We start from the raw sequence: 24008 nt of genomic DNA on the forward strand, positions 1-24008 counted from the left end.
TGCAGTGCTTTAGGGTGGGAAGGGGAGGCGAAAGTTGGGAATGGTGCTTTGTGGTGGGGGATGAAGGAGAATGCCAGCATTCACTGAGGGAGTGGGAAGAGAGAGTGTCAGCCTAAATGGGGTGGGGGAGGGGTAGGACAACAGTCATCATTAACTGAGGAGGCACGGTTATCATCTTGAATGGGTGATTTGAGCAGGGGTGCTAGATTGAACTGGACAGGGAAAAAGAGTGCCACTTTGAATGAGATGGGATGGGAGTCAAAAGAAGAATGCCCGATTTGGGGAGAAGAAAGCCGGGTTGAGTTGAGAGTTGGAAGAGAACAGTGTCAGGTGGAATTAAGAAAGGAGAGGGACAAGAATACTGGCACAAACTGGGAGAAAGCATCGCTGTGAAACAGTGGGGAGTTGGATAGGATATAGTGCCTCTGAAAAAGCAGTTTTATATAAAAGTGCTTAAAATTAACCAGAATGCATAAGTTTTCATATATAAAATAATTTTTTTTCCAAGGAAGCATGCTCCCAGGCTGAATAAAAGTGCACCTCTCATTTTGTGTATTCAATATTTCTGCCTTTCTCCTTCAGGTATTTTATGCACTTTTTTCCCAATAAAAGTGAAATGTTTGGTATACCTACAGCTTCACTTACAAAGCATATGTGGCCACTTCCTTTTACATTTCATGGGTTTATAATCAGGGCCATTCTGACTTGTTAGGTTTTTGGGGGATTGTCAGCTTTTTCAAAGATCTGGTAAGCTTTTGCTAGTTTTCCAAGGTTGCCAAGTATGATTTTGGGGACCAAATCCACCCGTCCGTATTAGTAGACAAAAATCGACATGGACCAGGCTCCTTCTCAGTGCTGCTTCTACCCGAGTCCTGTTGTCACAGTAAAAGTGGTGGATTGGGGTGAAGAGGGGAGAGTAATTATTGATGTAGCTTTTTGGGAAGTAATGTTCCGGTTGGCGTTTTCTTTTAGATTACCATGTAAAAATTCAAAATTCCCTCCTGGGCCATTTCCCTGAACTCCTCAGGAAACACTCCATCCAGCACTCGTTGCCATAGATGGACAACAGGTGGTTAACAATAAATGATAAAGGGATTCTATAGGGTAGATGCAGAGACACCACTTCCTCTGGTCGGGGAATCCAGAACAAGGGAGCATAATCTATAATTAAAGCTAAAGTATTCAGGAGTGAAACCAGGAAGCACCTTTTCATACAAAACGTAGTCGAAATCTGCAACTCCCTCCCCCAAAAGGCGGTGGATGCAGGGTCAATTGAAATTTTCAAGACTGAGATCCATAGATTTCTGTTAGGTAAGGGTATCAAGGAATATGGGTGAAAGGTGGGTAAATGGGGTTGAGGTACAGGTCAGCTATGCTCTAAATGAATGGCAGAATTGGCTTGAAGGGCTCAATGGCCTACTCCTGTTCCTGTATAACAGGACAGCATTTCGAAGGAATGTGTAGTTCTAAATCTGCTGCTTACAGCCCTAACTGGAATTATTTTATATTAGAAACATAGAAAACAGGAGCAGGAGTGGGCCATTCAGCCCTTCGAGCCTGCTCCGCTATTCAATATGATCATGGCTGATCCTGTATCTCAATACCATATTCCCGCTCTCTCCCCATACCCCTTGATGCCTTTTGTGTCTAGAAATCTATCCAGCTCCTTCTTAAATATATTCAGTGACTTGGCCTCCACAGCCTTCTGTGGCAGAGAATTCCACAGGTTCACCACCCTCTGAGTGAAGAAATTTCTCCTCATCTCAGTCCTAAATGTCCTACCCCGTATCCTGAGACTGTGACTCCACGTTCTGGACTCCCAAGCCAGGGGAAACATCCTCCCTGCATCCAGTCTGTCTAGCCCTGTCAGAATTTTATATGTTTCAATGAGATCCCCTCTCACTCTTCTAAACTCGAGTGAATACAGATCGAGTCGACCCAATCTCTCCTCATACGACAGTCCTGCCATCCCAGGGATCAGTCTGGTGAACCTTCGCTGCACTCCCTCTATGGCAAGTATATCCTTTCTTAGGTAAGGAGACCAAAACTGCACACAATACTCCAGGTGTGGATAATGAATAAGACAAGTTTCGAATCCCTATTTGCTATTTACCAATTATTTTAAAAATTAGTAAAAACTTATTTTTTTTCAGTAATAGATTATCTGCTGCTACTACTGAGAAATAAAGATTTTAAAATATAAAAAAATAATTAATTGCCAAATTAGAGAGCAATTTTCAAAAATATTGAGCAAATGTCCCTTACTTTTTTAGGTGACAAAAAAGCAACATCCACTGTCTTTATGGATTCCACTGGAAAATGCAACAAATGAAGTGTCAAAAATTAAACATTTCTGAGGGTGCATATCTCCATAAAATTAATCTTATCCTTGGACATTTGTATCCCCATTCAGATTTCCACAGGTTTATTTTTTATTTCCAAAACAAATTGTTAACCCTTAAGACGGTGTCTTATGGTTTTGGAAACAACAACAACAACTTGCATTTATATAGCACCTTTAACGTAGTAAAACATCCCAAGGTGCTTCACAGGAGCGATTATCAAACTAAATTTGACACCGAGCCACATAAGGAGATATTAGGGCAGGTGACCAAAAGCTTGGTCAAAGAGGTAGATTTTAAGGAGCATCTTAAAGGAGAAGAGAGAGGTAGAAAGGCGGAGACGTTTGAGGGAATTCCAGAGTTTAAGGCCTAGACAGCTGAAGGCATAGCCGCCAATGGAGGAGCGATTAAAATCGGGGATGCGCAAGAGGCAAGACTTGGAGGAGCGCCGAAATTTCGGAGGGTTGTAGGGCTGGAGGAAGTTACAGAGGTAGTGAGGGTTGAGTCCAGGGAAGGATTTGAAAACAAGGATGAGAATTTTAAAATTGAGGTGTTGCCAGACCAATGTAGGTCAGCGAGCTCAGGGGTGATGGGTGAACAAGACTTGGTGTGAGTTAAGATACGGGCAGCAGAGTTTTCGATGATCTGAAGTTCACGGAGGGTGCAAGGTGGGAGGCCGGCCAGGAAAGCATTGGAATAGTCGAGTCTGGAGGTAACAAAGGCACGGATAATCAAGCTCACAACAATTTAATTTAATAACTTTATTAGCAGCATTGCAAAGATACAGACAGCATATAGTTACACAATGTAGAGAACAAAGACAGAGTGACTTTGGAGCTCCCTTCTTCCTAGGTCTGTCATAACAACTGTGGCTGTCCTAGCTCTATTTATTCTTAACTTGTTGCTCCACTATGACACGGCTACTTCGTTATCACAAAGATACAATTTCCTTGTTTTACTCCTTCATACAAAAACTATCTGTTTACACATCCTCCCTCCAGACAGTTGTAAATCAGATCTAAAACTATTGCAATTAGTAGCTGGTGACACCACTATAGGTGAAGAATGCAGAATAAACATTTTAAAAATTAATTTTAGTTATCTAGTTAAGTTAGTTGACAGCTTAAAGACCCATTGTCAAATGCAGCATGTTTTCTGTCAGCATTTAAGTGATGTAAATTAAAACAAACAGCAATATTTTTGTGTGAATAATGGGGAAAATCTTCAATGGTTGCACTGGTATAAAGGCTTACTAATTTTCCATTACAGGCAAAATTCATTCCAGTACAACAATATACTGCCCAACTTAAGAACATAAGAAATAGGAGCAGTAGGCCATATGGCCCCTCCAGCCTGCTCCGCCATTCAGTAAGATCATGGCTGATCTTCAACCTCAATTCCACTTTCCCGCCCGATCCCCATATCCTTTGATTCCCCTAGAGTCCAAAAATCTATTAATCTCAGTCTTGGATATACTCAACGACTGAGCATCCACGGCCCCCTGGAGTAGAGAATTCCAAAGATTCACAACCCTCCGAGTGAAGAAATTCCTCCTCATCTCAGTCTTAAATAGCCGACCCCTTATCCTGAGACTATGCCCCCTAGATCTAGACTCTCCAGCCAGGGGAAACAGCCTCTCAGCATCTACCCTGTCAAGCCCTCTCAGAATCTTATGTTTCAATGAGATCCCTTCTCATTCTTCTAAACTCCAGAGAGTATAGGCCCATTCTACTCAATCTCTCCTCATAGGACAACCCTCTCATCCCGGGAATCAATCTATATACTTGCCTTGCCTCGAAGGTAAGTATATCCTTCCTCAGGTACGTAGACCAAAACTGTACAAGGTATTCCAGGTGTGGTCTCACTAAGGCCCTATACAATTGTAGCAAGATCTGCTTACTCTTGTACTCCAAGCCCCTTGCAATAAAGGCCAACATACCATTTGCCTTCCCAATTGCTTGCTGTACATGCATGCTAAATTTCTGTGTTTCATGTACAAGGACACCCAAATTTGTCTGAACATCAACATTCAATACTTTCTCACCATTTAAAAATTATTGTTTTGCTATTCTTCCTACCAATGTGAATAACCTCACATTTCCCCACATTAAATTCACCTGCCACCCTCTTACCCACTCACTTAACCTGTCTGTATCGCTTTGCAGACTCTGTGTCCTCCTCACAGCTTACTTTCCCACCTAGTTTTGTATGGTCACCAAACTTGGATACATTACATTCGGTCCCTTCATCCAAGTCATCAATATAGATTGTAAATAGCCAGGGCCCAAGCACTGATTCTTGCAGCACCCAACTAATGACCTTCCCTCCATCATAAGGTCAGAAATGGGGATGTTCGCTGATGATTTGCAGACTCCTACAGCTACAACACTGGCATTTACCCGACAATGTGGAAAATTGCCCAGGTATGTCCTGTCCACAAAAAGCAGGACAAATCCAATCCGGCCAATTACCGCCCCATTAGCCTACTCTCAATCATCAGCAAAGTGATGGAAGGTGTCGTCGACAATGCTATCAAGCCACCAATAACCTGCTCATCGATGCTCAGTTTGGGTTCTGCCAGGACCACTCGGCCCCAAACCTCATTACAGCCTTGGTCCGAACAAGGACAAAAGAGCTGAATTCCAGAGGTGAGGTGAGAGTGACTGCCCTTGACATCAAGGCAGCATTTGACCGAGTGTGGCATCAAGGAGCCCTAGTAAAATTGAAGTCAATGGGAATCAGGGGGAAAACTCTTCAGTGGCTGGAGTCATACCTAGCACAAAGGAAGATGGTAGTGGTTGTTAGAGGCCAGGACATTGCTGCAGGAGTTCCTCAGGGCAATGTCCTAGGCCCAACCATCTTCAGCTGCTTCATCAATGACCTTCCCTCCATCATAAGGTCAGAAATAGGGATGTTCGCTGATGATTGCACAATGTTCAGTTCCATTCGCAACCTCTCAGATAATGAAGCAGTCCAAACCCGCATGCAGCAAGACCTGGACAACATCCAGGCTTGGGCTCATAAGTGGCAAGTAACATTCACACCAGACAAGTGTCAGGCAATGACCATCTCCAACAAGAGAGAGTCTAACCACCCCCCCTTGACATTCAACGGCATTACCATCGCTGAATCCCCCACCATCAACATCCTGGGGGTCACCATTAACCAGAAACTTAACTGGACCAACCACATAAATACTGTGGCTATGAGAGCAGGTCAGAGGCTGGGTATTCTGCGGCGAGTGACTCACCTCCTGACTCCCCAAAGCCTTTCCACCATCTACAAGGCACAAGTCAGGAGTGTGATGGAATACTCTCCACTTGCCTGGATGAGTGCAGCTCCAACAACACTTAAGCAGCTCGACACCATCCAGGACAAAGCAGCCCACTTGATTGGCACCCCATCCACCACCCTAAACATTCACTCCCTTCACCACCGGCGCACAGTGGCTGCAGTGTGTACCATTCACAGGATGCACTGCAGCAACTTGCCAAGGCTTCTTCAACAGCACCTCCCAAACCCACGACCTCTACCACAGAGAAGGACAAGAGCAGCAGGCACATGGGAATACCACCACCTGCACGTTCCCCTCCAAATCACACACCAACCCGACTTGGAAATATATCGCCGTTCCTTCATCGTCGCTGGGTCAAAATCCTGGAACTCCCTTCCTAACAGCACAGTGGGGGAACCTTCACCACACGGACTGCAGCGGTTCAAGAAGGCGGCTCACCACCACCTTCTCAAGGGCAATAAATAGTGGCCTTGCCAGCAATGCCCTCATCCCATGAAAGAATAAAAAAGTTACAGCCTGCCAACCTGAAAATGACCCGATTATTCCTACTTTGTTTTCTGTCCGTTAACCAATCCTGAATCCATGCTAATGTTACCCCCAACCCCATGAGCCCTTATCTTGTGTAACAACCTTTTATGTGGCACCTTATCAAATGTCTTTTGAAAATCCAAATATACATTCACTGGTTCCTCTTTATCTACCCTGCTAGTAACATCCTCTAAAAACATTAATAGATTTGTCGAACATGATTTCCCTTTCATTAAACTATGCTGACTCTGCCTAATCACGTTATGATTTTCTAGGTGCCCTGTTACCACTTCCAGCATTTTCCCCCACAACCGACATCAGACTAACTGGCCTGTAGTTCCCCGTTTTCTCTCTGCCTCCTTTCTGGAATAGCGGTGTTACATTTGCTACCTTCCAATCCACTGGGACCGTTCTAAAATCTAGGGAATTTTGGAAGATACAGAACCAGATCAACAGAATCCGATCCGTATACAGTGAAGAAACACTGGGTATACCTATGGATTAAGCTACAAGCCCATGCCCCACTGCACTGTGTTGAAATGTTAGCATTTGCGAGTTTTCTAGGTTGCCACCTATGTTTGCAGGAGTAATGTTTGTAAATCCTGTCTCCTATAGTTACTCCATTCCCTGGGCTGCTGTTTACAAATCCTCTCTTTGTCGCAGGGACTCTTTTTTTTTTTTGCAAACCCTTTCCTCAGGAGTGATGCATCATCCCCCTAAGCTGTACCTGCAAATTTTGCTCCCTGGAACGATACAACAACCTGACATATTCCCCCCTCCCCAAATGCCTGGAGTTTCTGCCATTCAATCCTTCATTGTTGCCTTCTTGGCGGGACCCTGCACCAATCACGTTTCAAGCAAGGACCGGGTTGAAGGACGAACGGAAAAGACGTCACGGAGAAGCCGGCCCTGACCCGATGATTGACAGCGCGGCCTCCAATCAAAACCCCCGATCGGCGGAAAGGCCCCAGCCAATAGGCGCAGCTGACCATCAAACGAATGAGTGACAGGCGGACTGGCCAATCCAATGCGAGAGCGGCAGGAGAGGGCGGCAACCAGCGGCAGAGCGGGGCGTACTGCACCGCCATTTTCTTTTGCCCTGTCGGGTGAGGAAGGCGAAGCGGAAAGCTCCCCTCTGCAGACGTGTCGGCGTTGGGGTTCTGATCCTCCAAGTGTTTTAACTCGCGGTTTTTCTTTTCTTGTCGAGTAGGAAGAGGGGGGTGAAAAATGGTGAAGATTTTTGTGGGGAACCTGCCGCGGCCGACGACCGCCGAAGAGATCCGGGCCCTGTTCGAGAAGTACGGCCCCGTTAGCGAGTGCGATCTGATCAAGGTGAGGGCAGGGCCCGGGAGTGAGTGACAGCTCCGGGGGGGGCATAAATCAGGCTTGGTTACCGTGGAAACGAGTGAGTGCCGGTCGGTTTTCTGTTCCACCATCGCAAGGTGATGAAAGCCATTGGGCGCAAGGCTCCCCCTCCCCCTCCCCCTTCCTAGTGTGGTATCATCTGTTAATTCCATTAGTTTACATTGAGTTTCTGATCCTTCATTGATGTAAGTTAGGAACAATAGTGGTCCCACCTAGGGCACCCCACTCAATACTTCCCACCCACCACCCCAATATTCCAACATCACAAGTCCTTTTAACAAGTACCCATTGTTTCTACCCTTTTCTTATCCACCCCCAAGATTTACTCTGAGTTCCCACAGATTTGGGTTTGGCTAATAGCCTTTTTGGAGATCTAGATCCTACAGATGACAAGGTTTTCCAGAGTCCCATCAAATTGTAATTTCCTCAAGATACAGATGGTTGATTCAGGTTGTAAGATGTACATTGAGGCACACTAAAATTAGCTTCTGTTTTGGGAGGAGGAGATTTGTCTGAAGACTCCATAACATCACGTGTCTAACCTCAGCATCTCCTTATCCCTGAACAGAACTATGGCTTTGTGCACATGAAGGACAGGGATGCAGCAAAGGAGGCGATTGAGAACCTGCACCACTATAAGCTGCACGGGGTTTCCATCAATGTGGAGGCCAGCAAGAGCGTGTCCAAGTCGTCTACCAAACTGCACGTGGGTAACGTGGGCTCTGGCTGCACCAGCCAGGAGCTGCAGGCCAAGTTCGAGGAGTACGGAACTGTCCTGGAGTGCGACATCGTTAAGGACTACGCCTTTGTACACATGGAGAGAAGCGAGGATGCCATGGAGGCCATCAGGGGGCTGGATGGCACAGAGTTCAAAGGTGAAATCGCTGGAGCGTGTGGGCCATTCAGGGCGCCGTGTTTTGTGGAGATGTTCCAAATTAACTTTAGTGGATGCACATGTACTCCCAGTCAGGGATGCAGATAATGGGAGCACTTTCAGTAATTGTGTTCTCCACTCAATTACAGCATATTGTTTATGCGTGATATCGCAAAACTTCCCCAAGCTTTCAGTGCAACATCTGTGACACTTGTGGCCTGGTAGAGCATTTTTGTGTTACCTTCAAGGGCCACAATCCCACCTGAAGTCTTGACTGAAGCTCAGTTTCAGAAATGCTGCCTACAGAGTGATGGCGCTTGGGTCAAATTTTCACCCATGTAGTGAGCCCCTGTTTTCAATTTTTACACTAGGCAGTTGCCAAGTGGGAAAACCGATGTTTTCAACAGGACAAGAAAGAAAAAAAACTACAGGCCCAATAGTTCTGTTATTGAATAGTTCTATTTTAACGGGGCCTTTTCACTTTCTGTATGGAAGTTTGATAACCCTGCTCTGCCTCTAGTAGCACTCCCTGCCACAATTGGCAGGTCCAGAGGGAGCAGGCAATGGGGAGGCAGGCTGCAAATACCTGGCTGTATTGCATGTGCTACAGCTCCAGAAGTGCTGTCACAGCAGTATGGGATTTGCCAGCTGCATGATAACTGCGCATGGCATCTCTGATGTAATGAATTGAGTGCATTAGTTGGCTTGGTGTCCCCACTATATCCACCTCATTTACTGAACTGTTACTCCAGGCTTGTCGTTTTGTGCATGTGCATATAGTGTACGTGCGCACACGGTGCACTGAGGGGCCCCTGTCCTCCCAAATCTGTGGTGAGACAACCTTGCTGAAATAGGGTCAGTTTTGTGCTGTTGTGCGTATGCCTACTAGGGATGAGATTGAGACTGCTCAAACTCTTTACAAAGATTCCTTGCAGGCAGCAGAGACAGCATTCATTCCATCATTGTAGGCTGGACGTGAGAGTGTCTCTTTGTCTGGTTAGCTTATGCTCCCAATTAAGTTCCCATTTGGCTGCAAAGTTAAACTATCTAGTTGAATGCTCCTCAGCAACCTGCCACATGATTTGCCCTTAATTTTTTTTCCTTTACTAGGGTGCAGCTCTCTTTCTTTATGTTCACTTTATCCATCTGTCTTTTCATGAACACTAAAAACATTTGTAAAGTTTGGATAACATCTGGTAAGTGTGTTCCACTCTTTTGCTTGGACGTTGAGTTTCCTGAACAAACATGAATGCTTGAAGCTTCTGCCGCTCAGAGGTCAGGAAGAAGTTTCACCTCTAACGTAAAGGAGAACCCTTCTGACCATCCAACGGTAACATTATTTATTTTAGCGTCCTCATGTTGAAGCCGTTTTAAGATTCAAATGTACTGAACTTGATCAGAGACCACTTGTGTCCTTCGGCTGCTGCGTGAGGGGGAGTGACCTGTGACTTGGTAAAGCTTGTGAGATTTTAATTAAATTCTGAAGTGAATACCTCTCGTTAGATGCCTAACTACACTAACTGGAATGTGTTTTTTTTGTGCTCATCAAAGTAGGAAATGTTGCTGCTGAGGAATGTAACACTTTCCATTTCAAGTGCTTACCATCAGCACCAAACACTCGCAGGTCAGGTACAGTGTGGGTTTGATGCAGAATAAAGCTCCCTCTATGCCAGGAGTGTCAAACTCTCTTCATACGATAGAAGTTTACAACATGGAAACAGGCCCTTCGGCCCAACATGTCCATGCCGCCCAGTTTATACCACTAAGCTAGTCCCAATTGCCTGCACTTGGCCCATATCCCTCTATACCCATCTTACCCATGTAACTGTCCAAATGCTTTTTAAAAGACAAAATTGTACCCGCCTCTACTACTGCCTCTGGCAGCTCGTTCCAGACACTCACCACCCTTTGAGTGAAAGAATTGCCCCTCTGGACCCTTTTGTATCTCTCCCCTCTCACCTTAAATCTATGCCCCCTCGTTATAGACTCCCCTACCTTTGGGAAAAGATTTTGACTATCGACCTTATCTATGCCCCTCATTATTTTATAGACTTCTATAAGATCACCCCTAAACCTCCTACTCTCCAGGGAAAAAAGTCTCACTCCATCCAACCTCTCCCTACAAGCCAAACCATCAAGTCCCGGTAGCATCCTATAAATCTTTTCTGCACTCTTTCTAGTTTAATAATATCCTTTCCATAATAGGGTGACCAGAACTGTACACAGCATTCCAAGTGTGGCCTTACTAATGTCTTGAACAACTTCAGCAAGACATCCCAACTCCTGTATTCAATGTTCTGACCAATGAAACCAAGCATGCCTTCTTCACCACCCTATCCACCTGTGACTCCACTTTCAAGGAGCTATGAACCTGTACTCCTAGATCTCTTTGTTCTATAACTCTCCCCAACGCCCTACCATTAATGGAGTAGGTCCTGGCTCGATTCGAACTACCAAAATGCATCACCTCACATTTATCTAAATTAAACTCCATCTGCCATTCATCGGCCCACTGGCCCAATTTATCAAGATCCCGTTGCAATCCTAGATAACCTTCTTCACTGTCCACAATGCCACCAATCTTGGTGTCATCTGCAAACTTACTAACGATGCCTCCTAAATTCTCATCCAAATCATTAATATAAATAACAAATAACAGCGGACCCAGCACCGATCCCTGAGGCACACCGCTGGTCACATGCCTCCAGTCCGAAAAACAACCCTCCACAACCACCCTCTGTCTCCTGTCGTCAATCCAATTTTGTATCCAATTGGCTACCTCACCTTGGATCCCGTGAGATTTAACCTTATGTAACAACCTACCATGCGGTACCTTGTCAAAGGCTTTGCTAAAGTCCATGTAGACCACGTCTACTGCACAGCCCTCATCTATCTTCTTGGTTACCCCTTCAAAAAACTCAATGAAATTCGTGAGACATGATTTTCCTCTCACAAAACCATGTTGACTGTTCCTAATCAGTCCCTGCCTCTCCAAATGCCTGTCGATCCTGTCTCTCAGAATACCCTCTAACAACTTATCCACTACAGATGTCAGGCTCACCGGTCTGTAGTTCCCAGGCTTTTCCCTGCCGCCCTTCTCAAACAAAGGCACAACATTTGCTACCCTCCAATCTTCAGGCACCTCACCTGTAGCTGTCGTTGATTCAAATATCTCTGCTAGGGGACCCGCAATTTCCTCCCTAACCTCCCATAACGTCCTGGGATACATTTCATCAGGTCCCGGAGATTTATCTACCTTGATGCGCGTTAAGACTTCCAGCACCTCTCTGTAATATGTACACTCCTCAAAACATCACTATTTATTTCCCCAAGTTCCCCAACATCCATGCCTTTCTCAACCGTAAATACCGATGTGAAATATTCATTCAGGATCTCACCCATCTCTTGTGGTTCCGCACATAGATGACCTTGTTGATCCTTAAGAGGCCCTACTCTCTCCCTAGTTACTCTTTTGCCCTTTATGTATTTGTGGAAGCTCTTTGGATTCTCCTTTGCCTTATCTGCCAAAGCAATCTCATGTCCCCTTTTTGCCCTCCTGATTTCTCTCTTAACTCTACTCCGGCAATCTCTATACTCTTCAAGGGATCCACTTGATCCCAGCTGCCTATGCATGTCATATGCCGCCTCCTTTTTGACTAGGGCCTCAATCTCCCGAGTCATCCAAGGTTCCCTACTTCTACCAGCCTTGCCCTTCACTTTATAAGGAATGTGCTTACCCTGAACCCTGGGGCCTGATTCGACATCTCGGCACTTGACGTGGCCCATATTCAGCAAAAGTTACTTGGACACACTGGAGTAGAAACCGGTGTGCGTTTCTCCATTTCTTGGGCGTAAAACGTGCGCAATTTATACCAATTTCTGGGTCTGAGGTCCTACACCTAATGGCCTCCACCATTTTTGTCCTCACTTTTTAGGCAGCCCTGGCCACTGATGGCCTGCACTCGGCCCTCCTGCATTTCACCATCTGTGTATTGGAGCTTGCAATGTAAAGTCAGGGCATGCAGCTCCCCGTGCGAACTGAGCATCTTCAGTCTCTGTATCCTTGTTCTCCATTCGCCCACCAGTGGATATAATCTTGCTCTGTTTACCCACGGTCACCCTTTTACTAGCTGCTTCTCTCTCGGCGCCGCTCCTACTCACCCCACTGCTGCTGCTCCTGGTTTTGCAGGAAATGCTGGACCCCACACCCACCCCACACCAGCCCTATCTTCTCCCCCCGCCCGAGCTGCATTCTCCCAAACTCCATTCCCTAGTCTCTCTCTCTTTCTCCCCCGAGACCCTATCCCGTACCCCATTTTCCAGTCTCTGTTTCCCCGACCCACCTCACGACCCCCATTTGCCAGTCTTTTTTCTCTTTTAACCCCCAGTCCACTGCCACCCTTTCCCTGAGTGCCAGTCTCCTGCCCCTGTATCATTTTCCAGTCCAACCCGACCCCATATCTCGCCCCGCTCTGTCCGTCTCTCCCTTACCTCAGTTGGTTCTGTTTCTGTTCATCCCTAAGCGAGTTTACTGCAGGGCAAAAGTTGAAAGGCGCAGTTCTCTCAGGCTGTTAAAAGCAGTGCCCAGGGAACTCAGAAACCTGAATTTCAACTCAGCATGCTGCGGGGCAGATGGAACTGCTCATTTAGCATTTGCAGGTCTGGTGCAGTATGGGTTAGATGCAGAGTGAAACTCTCTTTACTGAGCCCCAAACTCGAAAGAGCATTTCCTACTGCAACATCTTTTAATTTCCCATACCAGGCCATAAGTAGCCTTTCTGAGCAAGACTGCCGATTCAGTGCTTGTGCTACGAACTGGATTAAGACTGATCAGGTTATTCTCAGGTAGGACATTTACACCCGGTGAAGAGGAGACCTTCATCCCCTCAGTCTGGGCTGGATTGGAACCCAGCCCCAGAGGACAGAATCCCAGTGACCAGTAATTGAAGGTTACTACTGAAGGTTTAAACGATTGCTATGTTATGGCAGTGAAACCTTAATGAAAGTATGAAATGCATATATCAGAAGTAATTTATTACCATGTTTTACACCAAAAGTCACTAATCCTTGGCCCTTTCGCCAATGAATCATGTGTGTTATACTTTCAGGAACTGTTATCATGTCTGCTCTTCCCGCAACACTTCAGCTGTGTTCGTGATTTCAGTAGCTGCTTATGTTGTCGTGTTTGCCTGAGAATTTGAGTGTTGTTCCTAGTTTTTATTTAACTCAGTTTTTTAGAATAGCGAATGTGTTTTGTAAGATTTTTTTTATTGTGGGTTACGTTCTGAATTCCTGTTGTATGTGAACAGTGATTTATTTTTTGTGTATATCATCTCGTCAGCTCCTTGTCATGAGAGGCGTTATTTGCAGTTGAATTAGGGAATGTTGTGATTAGAGTCCAGAGATCTTACTGTTAGGGATTGTGTTGGTTCATGTTAAAGGGCATAGTCGAGAGTGGGTGGATGTAGTGTGAAGTACTAATCTTTATTTGATAGCCCAAGCTCTGTGTTTGGAGATATTCCTAGCGGCAATCATTTTTGGGATGATCATCTCGCATGGGGCGATTTGGATGGATTGTCTAGGTGTGGTTGCGTAGGGAATGGTCTTGGTGCCCAGGTAGAATTGTCGTGATACGTAATTAGCATAGTTGATATAGAAAGGAAGACTTGCGTTTATATCGCGCCTTTCACGACCGTAGGATGTCTCAAAGCATTTACAACCATTTAAGTACTTTCGAAGTGTGATCACTGTTGTAATGCAGTAAGCGCGACAGCCAATTTGCGTACAGCAAGGTCCCACAAACAGCAATGTGATAATGCCCATTTCTTAAGCAATATTGATTGAAGGATAAATATTGACCAGGACACCGGGGAGAACTCCCCTATTCTTCAAATAATGTCATGGGATCTTTTACGTCCATCTGAGAGGACGTAATGTCTCATCCAAAAGATAGCACCTCCGACAGTGCAGCACTCCCTCAGTACTGCACTGAAGTATCAGCATGGATTATATGCACAAGTCTTTGAAGTGGGACTTGAATCCACAACCTTCTGACTCAGAGGTGAAGGTGCTACTACTGAGCCGAGGGTGACACCTTATCTCAGCAAGTTGCTTGCTGACAAAAAAAAGTTTGTAACTTTGTCTTTGCATGCGTAACACATGCTGTCTATCTGTCTTGTTTGCTTTTTGTCTCGCCTTCCCTTTGACTCCCTCCATACTATTTCCCTTATGCTTCTCCCACATGTTGCTTTACTGATTTTACATCTTTTTAAAAGCTTACGATGTGCCGAAACATGGCTGTCAAGATGGCGGAAGTGAGTACTGGATTGGGTGTGAAGAAATGGGGGGGGAGGGCAGGGGTGCGATGCTTCAACATATTTGAATGAGTGAGAAATTGGGGGTAGGGTTCATGCGGGAGGGGGACCTGGGCCAAGGAGGGAGGGAGGGAGTGAGGTTGATAAGTGGGAAGGTATTGGTGGGATCTAGTGCTAGGAAGGAGTTGGGTGGGAGGAGCATATCTTGTAGGTGAATAAAACTAGATTGCAATTAAGTGAACTTGAAATGTAGGATGGAAAAAGAGCCAGTCACTGGGGTTACATTTTTGTCTTCAGAGAACTGCATACAGGATCATTGGTTTGGGGTTTATATTCACACTTGCACCTTCTTATTCTCAGGCAAAAATAGACTGAAGAGAAATTACATGAAAGATTGTAGTTTCACTATTGCCTGAGAATTAACATCAAGACGATAAGATGAAGTGGGAGATGGGTTAGGAGACTGTGGATGGGACCCAGCGGGAGTGTTCCTGGAAGGGAGTGGAGACTATGTATGGAGTGAGGGGCGAGCGGCAGCAGGGAATATGCCTATCAATGTAGATCTTAAGCAGGGAGTTACAGGTGTCCCAGCAGTGAAGCGACGAGTTCCACCAGGAGGGTACAGGGGAATTTGCAGTGTTGGAACACCTGGGGCCTGAGAGGTGGGTGGGTAAAGGTGTATGGGGCCAGGGAATGAAGCGGTTTGGCACCGAGGTGATCATGAGTTTATGCCCAGGAGACGCATATTGAAGTTGCTGTGCAGCTGAAGGACTTTGTAAATGAGGCACCTGGACTGAAAGTAGAACCAGGGACTTTGAGAATAAGGGGTCGCCCGTTTAAGACAGAAATGAGGAGGAATTTCTTCTCCCAGAGGGTCGTGAATCTTTGGAATTCATTACCCCAAAAGGCTGCGGAGGCTGAGTCATTGAATACATTCAAGGCTGAGTTAGACAAATTTTTGATCAGCAAGGGAATCAAAGGATATGGGGAAAAGGCGGAAAGTGGAGTTGAGGTAAAAATCAGATCAGCCATGATCTCATTAAATGGCGGAGCAGGCTCAAGGGGCCGAATGGCCTACTCCTCTCCTATCTCATATGGTCTTATTGAGAGGTTGGGCCTTGGAAGTTACGGGTTGCGTGAGAGGAATCGAGCAAAAGGCCAGGCTGGGAAGGAGCTAGCAGGTTAACTAGGAGTATTGCATGTACCACAGGAGGCAGAGTACCTGTTCCATTTGCAGTGGAGTATGGTTAAACTGGAACTTTTGCACAAGCATTAAGAGGCCTGGGAGAATGCGACTGCAGCCTTGGGGAGGAGGGTTGGTTTGACTCCAGACTGATTGAAATGACAGAGTGGCGGACATTACTGACAACAAGTCCAGCAAGCTTGTGACTCTGTTGGTCATGTGGTTCCCGTAGTCCAATCAGATTGGTACAAGGTTTTGTTATAAAAACAGAAAATGCTGGAAACACTCAGCAGGCCAGGACAGCATCTGTGGCGAGAGAAACCAAATTAACGTTTCAGGTCGATGACCTTTCATCAGAAATGGAAGATGTTCGAGATGAACAGCTTTTAAGCAAATACAGAGCCAGAGAAAAGAACACAAGGGAAAGGTCTGTGATAGGGTGGAATGCAGGAGTGATGAAATGACAAATGGGGTGATGATGAAACAAGTACAGATTTCCAGCATCTGCAGTATTTTGCTTTTGACAGAAATAAAAAATGGGTCCAGAGGAGGTGTAAATAGTTATAGCAGAGGGGGAGCGAGGCGTGGAAAATTAGCAAAATAGACAGGGTTGCCATGGCCCTGGAATGTGGTGGAAGTATCCGTTCATGTTTTGCACGGACCAGTCAAAGGAAGGTTTGGTCATGTGCTTCCCATGGACCACTCTGATTGTTAGATAGACATAGTATCAGTATGTGGTGCACATGGGCCAAATTGATTGCTAGAAAGCGTCAAATCTTGATGGGTTTTATTAATACGAGTAAATTCCCTGTGGCACTACCCACTGTCGGTTGATGAATAAAGTATATACAAACTGGTGACATAGTTGAGTGCAAGACTTCTGAATTTTGATAAACAGGGCTACTCATTGGCCAGAGCCTGCAATTACATCGTGATAGACAACATGAGAAATGTTCATTTTCTCAATTTAGTATAAGAAATGTTGACACAAAAGTTTGACCAAAAGTTGTAGTAGCAGGAAGTAAAGTTTGTAGACGGGAAGTGTTCAAGATTATTTTTATACCAGTAGGTAGAAAAGAGCACATCATTACAGGAAAAATCACAATTAACCAATGCTTTTAATGTTTTGTGACACCTCTCTTATGTGCTACTTTTAATTCATCCCCTCTAATTGCTTCCACTGCAAATAATAGACCTTGCAACCCTGGTGTTCCATGTTCAAAATATTCTTTTTATACATAATCCATATTTCGAATGATGGAAACTGGAATTGTAGTGATGTTTTAATGTTCAAGTGGACTCGGTATGAAAATTTCACATATCTGCTGTTGTGCTATTGAAATCCTAATGATGGTATTGTTTGGGGATGCTGATCATCAGATGCCTGAGCCAAAAGTGTCAGAAGGTTGCCTGGATCTTGCCAGCACTGATTTTTGTGGCTGATCCGCATCTCGACAACAACAACAGAACATTGTACTCCAAAACCCGACGGTTGCTATATTGATTCCCCTCCTGGACTGATGTTCCTTGGATAGGATCCATCGTGTCTGTGGGGGATGCTGCTGATCACAGCATCCCCCACAGAAACGATGCCATGTTGCTACATTGCAATGAGGATTTGAGTTGCCTGCATTAGTGGGGTGCTATGACTAGAGTTGGCAGAATGACCTCACTAATGTGGGCAACATAGACTGACTGACATTGCTGAATCGGGCAGCCTGCACTCTTCAGGGAGTGGCTGGACATCGGTGGAGTAGCCTAACGTTGCTGAAATGGGATTCTCTCCCCTATTACTAGTACCGTACCTATGACCCTGGGAGATGTCTGGTGCACTCTCCTCTTTTAAATGCTATAATTGTTGCGAGGGAAATGTCCCTGTTGCGCCTGGGCTCCCGCATTGGCTGTGTTGGATACTAACTTCTCTACAGGAAGCGATCTGGATAAATCCCACAGCAAAGAACCTCGTGCCTGTTATTGATCAGAGAGGTGAGGCTAAGACTGGCTCATGTGAGGCAGCAGTCTTTGTCCATTTGGTCTGAAATTTGCTTCCTTCCTACTCTCTGTGCTTCCTCTATACTTATTTATTTAATTCTGAATATCCCAATTTCCCTCCCTACGCTCTCCACATTTCCTAACATTTTGCCTCTTGCTGGGGTGTAGTTCAGTGGGTGCCGGTCGCCCTCCAGTAAGTTGCAACCAGAGTGGGCCATTCAGCTCATCAAGCCTGCTGATCCAATTTGCTAGTTATGGTAGTTTTTTTTATCTGTTTAATCACAGTTTTTTTTTAAACCACCTATATCCTACTTCCAAAGTAAATATCTGTCTCCCTTTTAAACACCTTATTTGATTTTGTGTCTGACTTTCTGAGGCAGTGAATTCCACATTGTCGCAACCATTTGAAGAATATTTTTCTGGATTCACTTTTAACCAGCTTAGCTCAAAATTGTGTCCGTTGTTCTGGGTTACCTTATGAAAGGAAAGAGCCGTTTCTTACATACGCTTATTGTTTTAAACCACTTCAGTATTTCAGTCAGATCAACTCAAACCATCCCATCTCTCGGGAGTATTACTGATATTTGCCCATTGTCACATCATAACTAAATTCTTTAATCCCAGTTGATCTTTGTTGGACTCCTTTCTGTTTTGGGCATCTTGCCATGGGTGACATCCTAGGCCAGGATAGTGTGCCCAAAATTAAATACAGTGCTTTAAATCTGAGGTTCCCAAACTAGGGAACAGAACAAAGTTATCCGAGGGGCACGAGGACGAAAGCTGGTAATGCCTGCATTCTTTATTTTCTCCATTGGTGGCGCTGTAGCACACTTCTCAACTCTGATTCCCATCCCTGCTCTCTCCAAAATTTAGGCATCCCCTGCAAATAATATTAAATGTGTTTAAATGTGTTCAGTTAATTAAAAAAGCTATTTGCCTTCTGGTCCATACCTCTGCAGCATAAATGTAGTTTTGGAAATGTCCATGAGCCCTGGGATCCTTGCTGCTATTGGGAAATAAATAAACAGCAGCATTTGGTGCTTCCTCCGACTTTGCTTCAAAATCTGCTGACAGATTCTTTGTCCTGAGTTCTGCCACTGTGTGGAGCATCCATTCCGTTTTGTCCCATCGGAGTCCTTGTGATCCCTTGGTCCCCATGATGTTTCGAAGGAATAGATAAATAGCTCTTTTTTTAAAAACTTGTCTTGGATTCAAAATTTACTTGATTGCCCAGTACTCTACGTCTTTCTAGAATGTTTATTTTGCCCTGTTTGGATTTAATGTTGCTGCTTAAATTAAGAAATAAATTAATAATGGCATCCACACTCATGGGTTCTCGATGTTTGCACAAAAAAACCCCTTTTATCTTCTCCAAACCAACCTAACGATTCATTACTCTCTGTTCCATCCCCAAACAACGTAACCATAGACCCTTTCTAGTTCCATCTATAGAGGATTGTTTATCCTGCACCCGGCTCATGCCCCTAACCCGAAGAGAGGAGAAGCCCACAGTTTTCCTTTCAGAGGAGTTGCTTATACTGTCATAGTGCCTGGGAAATTCCTCCAGTCTGCTCATGCTTCGCTGGCATTACTTCGCCAGAAATGCGGTGTAAGACCTGTTTAAACATGTAAACAAGGTTTCCGACGCATTTGCGGAAAAGTAACGGCAACCAGCGGGACCAGATCCAAGAAATTTCCCAGCCAGTGATCTGATTTGGGTGCGTATAAAAACCCAAAATTGTAAGGGAGCAGAATTAAAACTGCTGAAGTGACAGAACTGAATTATTCTGGGTTACCAGCTATATCCACATTAGCATTAATTATGCAAGAATACTGTTTCCCAGAAAGAGGGAGGGCATGCCTGGGACATGAATCTCTTGAGGCTCAGTAAACAAGGTTTGGGAACCTCTGCTCAAAATGAAATTTGATCAACACTATAACTGCTTCCTTACTTTCATGTTCTGTACCTCTTGGGAGGAAGTCCACATGCCATGCACCTTCTTAATTGTGTTTTGTACCTGTGAGCTAAGTTTTAATGACGCCTACCTGGACACCTAAATCCCATTGTTCATTTACATCTCGGCACATCCACGGTTAGACCGTAATGCCGCCTTGCTGTTCTTAGTGAGCAAGTGTATTTCCTCACACTTTTTTATGATAAGATGCATCTGCCTTTGTTCCACCCACTTAATCTATCCAGTATCTGTCCAAATGACCATTCTTCATAATAGAGCCTAGACAGTGAGCGTGTGGCAGACTATTTGACTGGGGGGGCATCACAGCCGAGTTTGATCCTGTCTCTACCCACCGTCACAATTTACAACAGGAATCCTTGGATAGCAGTCAGGAGCAGGAACACAGTTTGGGAGTAGTTTTGACTTTGGGTGATAGTGTATAACGGGTGATATCAGCTCAGCTGCCCGTTATACATCTCCTGATTTTCATTTCCAATGACGCCATGAAGAGAGCAATAGCCCGTGTCTATTGAGCATTAAGTGCCTTTATAAATAACATTGGCCCATTGATCTCCTGGACTAGTTTCGATCACCTGAGGGAGTCGGAGGGGCATTTTTCAGTGTATTTTTTCCCTTATTAGTCCTGTTTTTTTTCTCTCTTTTTGGCTTTCCCTGGAGATTGATTGATTGCATGGGGTGGGGTTGCGGGGGTAGGCAGCGTCCAGCTGGTCTTTTCCTGCCTTCAATTCCTTATGTAAATCTCTGGAAATGAAAATCGGGAGAGATGTATAATGTGTGGCCCATCCGATATCGCCCGTTCTACACTATCACCCAAAGTCAGAATTACCCCTGATTTTTGTATTCCATAGTGTGGGGCTACATAGGCCACTTGTAGTGCTTTTATAACAGCTCTGGCTGAGGTAAACTAACATCACAGATCAGGAGATGAACCATGTACCTTCCTGGTCTGGCTCAGTACCACAATGGGTGAGGCACATATTCACTGAGCCATTGATTAAGCTGTGATTCCCATATATTGTATTGACAAACGAAGCAAAGATCCACATTGATTCTGATCTGTCTGCCAGTACAGCTGGTTAATGTACTTGGTACTGATATTGTATTGCGTCTCCTTTTAAAGGCAAACGGATGCAAGTTGAACTGTCCAAGAGTCGGCTGCGGATGCAACCCGGGATGGGCGAAAAAAACGGCTGTTTCCGCTGTGGTAAAGAAGGCCACTGGTCTAAAGAGTGTCCCAAAGATCGCGGCGGTCTCGATGGCAATTTTGATGGCGGCTACTCACGCGATTACATAGATCCCTATTCGATGACCGCGCGGCCTATAACCGGTTACGGAGAGCGCCCTCTTTACGACGAGCGATACGGGGTCGTCGATTACTACGAGAAGTATCGGGCAGGAACGTACGGAGCCGTGGGAGATCCTTACGGACGGGCAGCTCCATTTTCGCCTCTCGGCACTTCCCTGCGAGATCGTATCCCCGGTGCGGTAAACCCATACGAGCGGCGGCCAATGGCGACCCCCACTACCTATTACGGTCGCGACAGGAGCCCTTTACGACGTCCACCACCCATGCCTGCCTTGAGCACTGGATATGGGTTTGAGCGCACAGCAGTTTCTACAACTGTGTATGACCCTACAAATGCTGCAGCAAGAGATCCGTATGCTGCCGCCCAGTACTCTGCCGCCCAGTACTCTGCCGCCCAGTACTCTGCCACCCAGTACTCTGCCGCCCAGTACTCTGCCGCCCAGTACTCTGCTGCTGCCGCCGCCGCCGCCCAGTACCCTGCCGCCCAGTACCCTGCGTACTAACTGAAAGGTGAGGATCATTTATCTTTGATAACGCAGTCAGTGTTCTCGTTAGCTGTAGAAGCGCCGACCTCGTTCAAGGGCCTATGAACGTGAGTTACAATCGGATCGAGCGCTGTGTGCGTATAGTCTATCCGCCTCCCTGTCACAGAGCTTTTGTTTTTGTTCGTTGTGACCCACGCAAAAAGCCATCATTGTGCTTAGGGGTCTCCAAAGCATACTGCTGAAAAATGCACACAGGTAGAGTTTGCGCTTGCCTGGTATGGAGCGCCCACTCTTTCCTCATAAGGACAGAGAGCGAACGGGTCGGTTGCGAAGAGCTGATGCTTGGGAAGTCCGAAATATACACATAGGCACTGCTGGAGTTTGATTAACTAAAACTGCACAACTTACCAGGACAGAGCACTAGTAAACTTCCTGTTGCTTGTCCAGCCACGGACACCCTACTCATTAGGGCATAGACTTGCATGGTTATTTGGAGCAGAGTGGGAAGAATACCAGGCTCTGGTGACTGTTCTACAACTCAAGGTCCTATTGGTGAACCAGGCTGGCTAGTCAAACATCAACTGTGCCTTGGAGTACTGTGGACTTCTGTGGTCCAGTCAACCATCTATGGCCCATCGCCCATTGCCAGGCATATCTTGGAGGAAACATAATCCCATAGAGACACAGTTTGCTTTCTTTTGTCCAGCCCCAAATCCATGCACAGTGATCCTTTTTTTTCTCTCTCAAGTTGAGAAAACTGCAGTAAAGGGCATTGGCCCATTGTGCAGGACATCGTAAGGTCGGAAAGAGTAGGAATGAAATTGGGAAGAAGTGGATAGGTGAGACCAAGCTCGAGTTTTAAAAGCTTGTCGATAGATTATTACAATGTGACCGAGGGATCGATAGGAGAGATGGGATTAAAAGAGAGTCTGGGAGACGGGCTTAAAAATGAAGAGTTTCGGAGAGAGGGGCTTAAAACGACGACAACTTTAACGTAGTAAAATGTCTCAAGACGCTTCACAGGAGTGTTATCAAACAATATTTGACACCATACCACATGAGATATTAGGACAGGTGACCAAAAGTTTGGTCAAAGAGGTAGGTTTTAAGGAGTGTCTTAAAGGAGGGGAGAGGCGGAGAGGTTTAGTACCTAGGCAGCTGAAAGCACGGCTGCCAATGGTGGAGTGATTAAAAATAGGGGCTGCGCAAGAAGCCAGAATCGGAGGAGCGCAGAGATCTCGAAGATTTGTAGGGCCAGAGGATGATACCAAGATAGGGAGGGGCGAGGCCATGGAGGGATTTAAAAACAAGGATGAGAATTTTAAAATCGAGGCATTGCCGGACTAATGTAGGTCAGCGAGCACAGCAGTTTTGGATGAGCTCAAGTTTATGGAAGGTGGGAGGCTGGCCAGGAGAGCATTGGAATAGTCAATTCTACAAGGGTCTGGGGAAGTCATCTGTGGGCAGAGGAACATCCCTGTGGGGTTTAGCAGCATCTACGGGATGTGGCAGTTGTACCACCCAAGCTAAAACCAGTGTTTCTCCACAGTTGTCTAATACTTCAGTCAGCAATTCTCCTCAATGCATTTCATTCGGCGTTTTTCAGTCCCTCAGTAAGGCGATTGCTGAGACCAAGAACCAGTTAGTATTCTGTGCACTTTATCACAGCCGAACCCAATCCTGCTCTCACTCGGAGTCCACATGTTCCAACAGTTACTGGATAGCGATCAGGCGCTGGCACCTTGGCTGATTTTTTAAAAAAATCCTCACTTACTAGCACAGGGCTTCTGAGGCCAATTGTAGTGCCCCGACTTCCAGTGGGGTGAGAGCAGCTAACTCAGCTGGGCTAGAAACTGGGACCTCCTTGGTCTGTTTGGCTCAGTACCACAGTATATGACATAGTAAGCCATGTGGGGAAATTAATAATCTTTATATGACCACATTAACATTAAAGAGAAGTAAGAAAAAAAAACGGGGTCGGGGGGTGGTAAAGAAGTTGCTTCAGAGCAGGTGCGCTGCAGGAGAATATGTGACCTGATACTGCATCTCACTAATGTAAATGGGTGTAAATATAATTCCAAATAATTGGGGGTATTGTAATCATCAGGAATAAGGAATTATTGATGAAGATCAAAACACAAAAGTGAGTGTGCTGGAAATGTGAAATGAAAAACTAACAGTGATGGAAACAAACAACAGGTCAGTCAACATCTGGAAGAAAAAAAGATGAGTTCACATTTCTGGTAGATTAAAGTTTTTGGCCAGTAAAGACCCAGTAGGTAAGGGCACTACCCATTGTTGCACTGAGTCATGCAGTCCAGGAAGGTCCTGAGATCAATCATTGTTTT

The 24008-nt window shown here is 45.5% G+C and overlaps 1 protein-coding gene across 11 annotated transcripts in view; it reads left to right on the forward strand.

Moving 5' to 3' along the window:
• Window positions 1–7232: 7232 nt before the first annotated feature.
• Window positions 7233–24008, forward strand: part of LOC137305202 (RNA-binding protein 4B-like) — an 87264-nt gene continuing 70488 nt past the window's right edge. For 8 of the 11 annotated variants that reach the window (XR_010958678.1, XR_010958680.1, XR_010958677.1 and 5 more), the window contains exons 1-2: window positions 7233–7497; window positions 8099–8405. Coding sequence is in view for 2 of the 11 variants with exons in the window: in XM_067974025.1 (XP_067830126.1) it covers window positions 7393–7497; window positions 8099–8405; window positions 20990–21678 (1101 nt within the window). In the remaining 9 variants the exon portion in view is untranslated. Of the gene's footprint in view, window positions 7498–8098; window positions 8406–20989; window positions 21686–24008 lie in introns of all 11 variants that reach the window. The other 3 variants (XM_067974025.1, XR_010958683.1, XM_067974026.1) reach the window with 3 other exon arrangements.

This window comes from Heptranchias perlo, chromosome 39 (assembly GCF_035084215.1).
Source record: "Heptranchias perlo isolate sHepPer1 chromosome 39, sHepPer1.hap1, whole genome shotgun sequence".
NCBI lineage: Eukaryota > Metazoa > Chordata > Chondrichthyes > Hexanchiformes > Hexanchidae > Heptranchias > Heptranchias perlo.